Below are 1,859 nucleotides of genomic sequence, written 5' to 3' on the forward strand. Positions count from 1 at the left end.
GGGAAGGCAGAGCCAGGTAGTCAGCACCTAGGGGTGTCTCCTCCTCCCAGCCTTCCTCCAGGCCTTAAGGGAGAGTAGGCCCTTTCTGTGTTCATAAACCCATCTGAGGGAGCATTCTAGAACACTGCCAGGATCAGCCTGTCAGGCAGCCCTCCAAGCCCCTCCCTGCCTCTGCCCATGGCAGCAGGCACCAATTCCAGACAAGCGGGGTGGGAGAGGAGGGACAAGGCACGGGGCCTTTGTCTCTCTGGGGATTCCTCCTGGGCCTGGGTCTACCACCCGGATGCTGGCCCTTGAGCAGGCCTGAGGACTCTCACAATGCTCTCATGGGTCCAAAAACGTGACACTTCTGAGAACAGAACCAGGCTAGAGACCCCACTGCAGGGCCCCAAGCAACGCTGCTGGTTCGTGTGGGACCCCCTGGGCATCATATTTGCCATGGCCACGTGGGCGCTGGTGCTGAGCGCTGCATGGATACTGGTCCGGGACCTGCTCATACCATCTAACAACATATTCTACGCCACCGCCAACGGTGTGGTCTTCCATTTGCTAGCCTCCCTGGCACTCGTATCACACCTAAAGTCTATGCTGACTGATCCAGGCTCTGTGCCCCTGGGAAACCCACCCGGGCCTGACACAGTGTTGTACTGTCCCCTCTGCCTCTCTGCTATACCAGAGAATGCTGACCACTGCACAGTGTGCAGACGCTGCATTCGCAAGAATGACCATCACTGCCCTTGGGTCAACAACTGCGTGGGTGAGGACAACCAGAAATACTTCTTGCTCTTCACTCTGTACATTTGGCTTATCTCAACCCATGTGCTGCTGCTGCTGAGCATCCCTGTGCTGCGCAGCCACGCCCAGGGAGAGCAGAATGCCAGCAGCACCGTATATCCACCTAAGCCCATCTTCTTTCTCTTGCTAGTGGCTTTGATGGGCTTCATCCTTGCCTTGGTGATGTTCTGCAGCCAGATGTGTGCCATCTACAGAGACAAAACCACAATTGAGATGCTGTACCAGAACAAGCACTCTCGGGGAAGGCGGTCCATGTGGGCTAATATGAAGGCCATTTGCGGTCCCCGAGTCTCCCTAACCTGGCTCAGTCCTTTTCATGCCCCAGAACGTTACAAAGTGAGTGAGAACCACGGTATGGCCTAAGTTAATCCTAGCTGCCAAGAGCAAAGCACAGCAACACAAACCCAAACAAGTCAGCTCTCTGAAGGAAACCAGCAGGGCAGAGTAGAAAGTAATATACCTCAGATTTTCTGAGCAAGAAAACAGAACAAGAAAGCCAGCTGCTGGGGAAACCCCCAAGGAACATGCTCTTCATGTCCCCAATGGTTTTGAAAGCAATTAAATGCATCCAACCATGGAAGAGTGTCCTGAGTTAGTACTCAGCCTTGTTAGATGCTGACTAGACACCCTAAAGGAATCACCTGCTGATAAACTTCTTTCTGTGGTGAGCAGCAGGGATTCATCTGGTTTTGAACCATCTTTGCATTCCTTACAAGTCTGGTTCCATTGTAATGGTGTGGTTTTATTTCTCATTGTTTTGTTTTCATATTGTTGGATTCTGTTTTAATTAGAGTCTTGGCTTTGTGGTTTGTCAACATGCCCTAGCTTTATTTTTGCAATCTTTTTTGTTATATTTACTCACTTATTTGGGGGAGACACACATGCTACAGTGTTTGTGTGGAGGTCAGAGGAACAGCTTGTGGGAGTCAGTTCTCTTCTACCATGTGGTTCTTGAATGTCACATAGAGATTATTGCACATGATGGGCAAGTACCTTCACCTGATGGTGGCTCAACTTGGATTCCATCGTTGGCTTTCTCTATTCGCATTCACTTTTCATTCCAG

At 50.8% G+C, this 1,859-nt stretch overlaps 1 protein-coding gene across 1 annotated transcript; it reads left to right on the forward strand.

The window, feature by feature from the left end:
- The first annotated feature begins 318 nt into the window (after positions 1-318).
- LOC100771150 (palmitoyltransferase ZDHHC3) lies at positions 319-1,158 on the forward strand. Its single transcript, XM_027396006.1, has one exon. It carries the CDS (start codon positions 319-321, stop codon positions 1,156-1,158), a length of 840 nt encoding a protein of 279 aa, XP_027251807.1.
- The last annotated feature ends 701 nt before the right edge of the window (positions 1,159-1,859 follow it).

The sequence above is a fragment of the Cricetulus griseus genome, chromosome 2, assembly GCF_003668045.3.
Source record: "Cricetulus griseus strain 17A/GY chromosome 2, alternate assembly CriGri-PICRH-1.0, whole genome shotgun sequence".
Classification (NCBI taxonomy): Eukaryota; Metazoa; Chordata; class Mammalia; order Rodentia; family Cricetidae; genus Cricetulus; species Cricetulus griseus.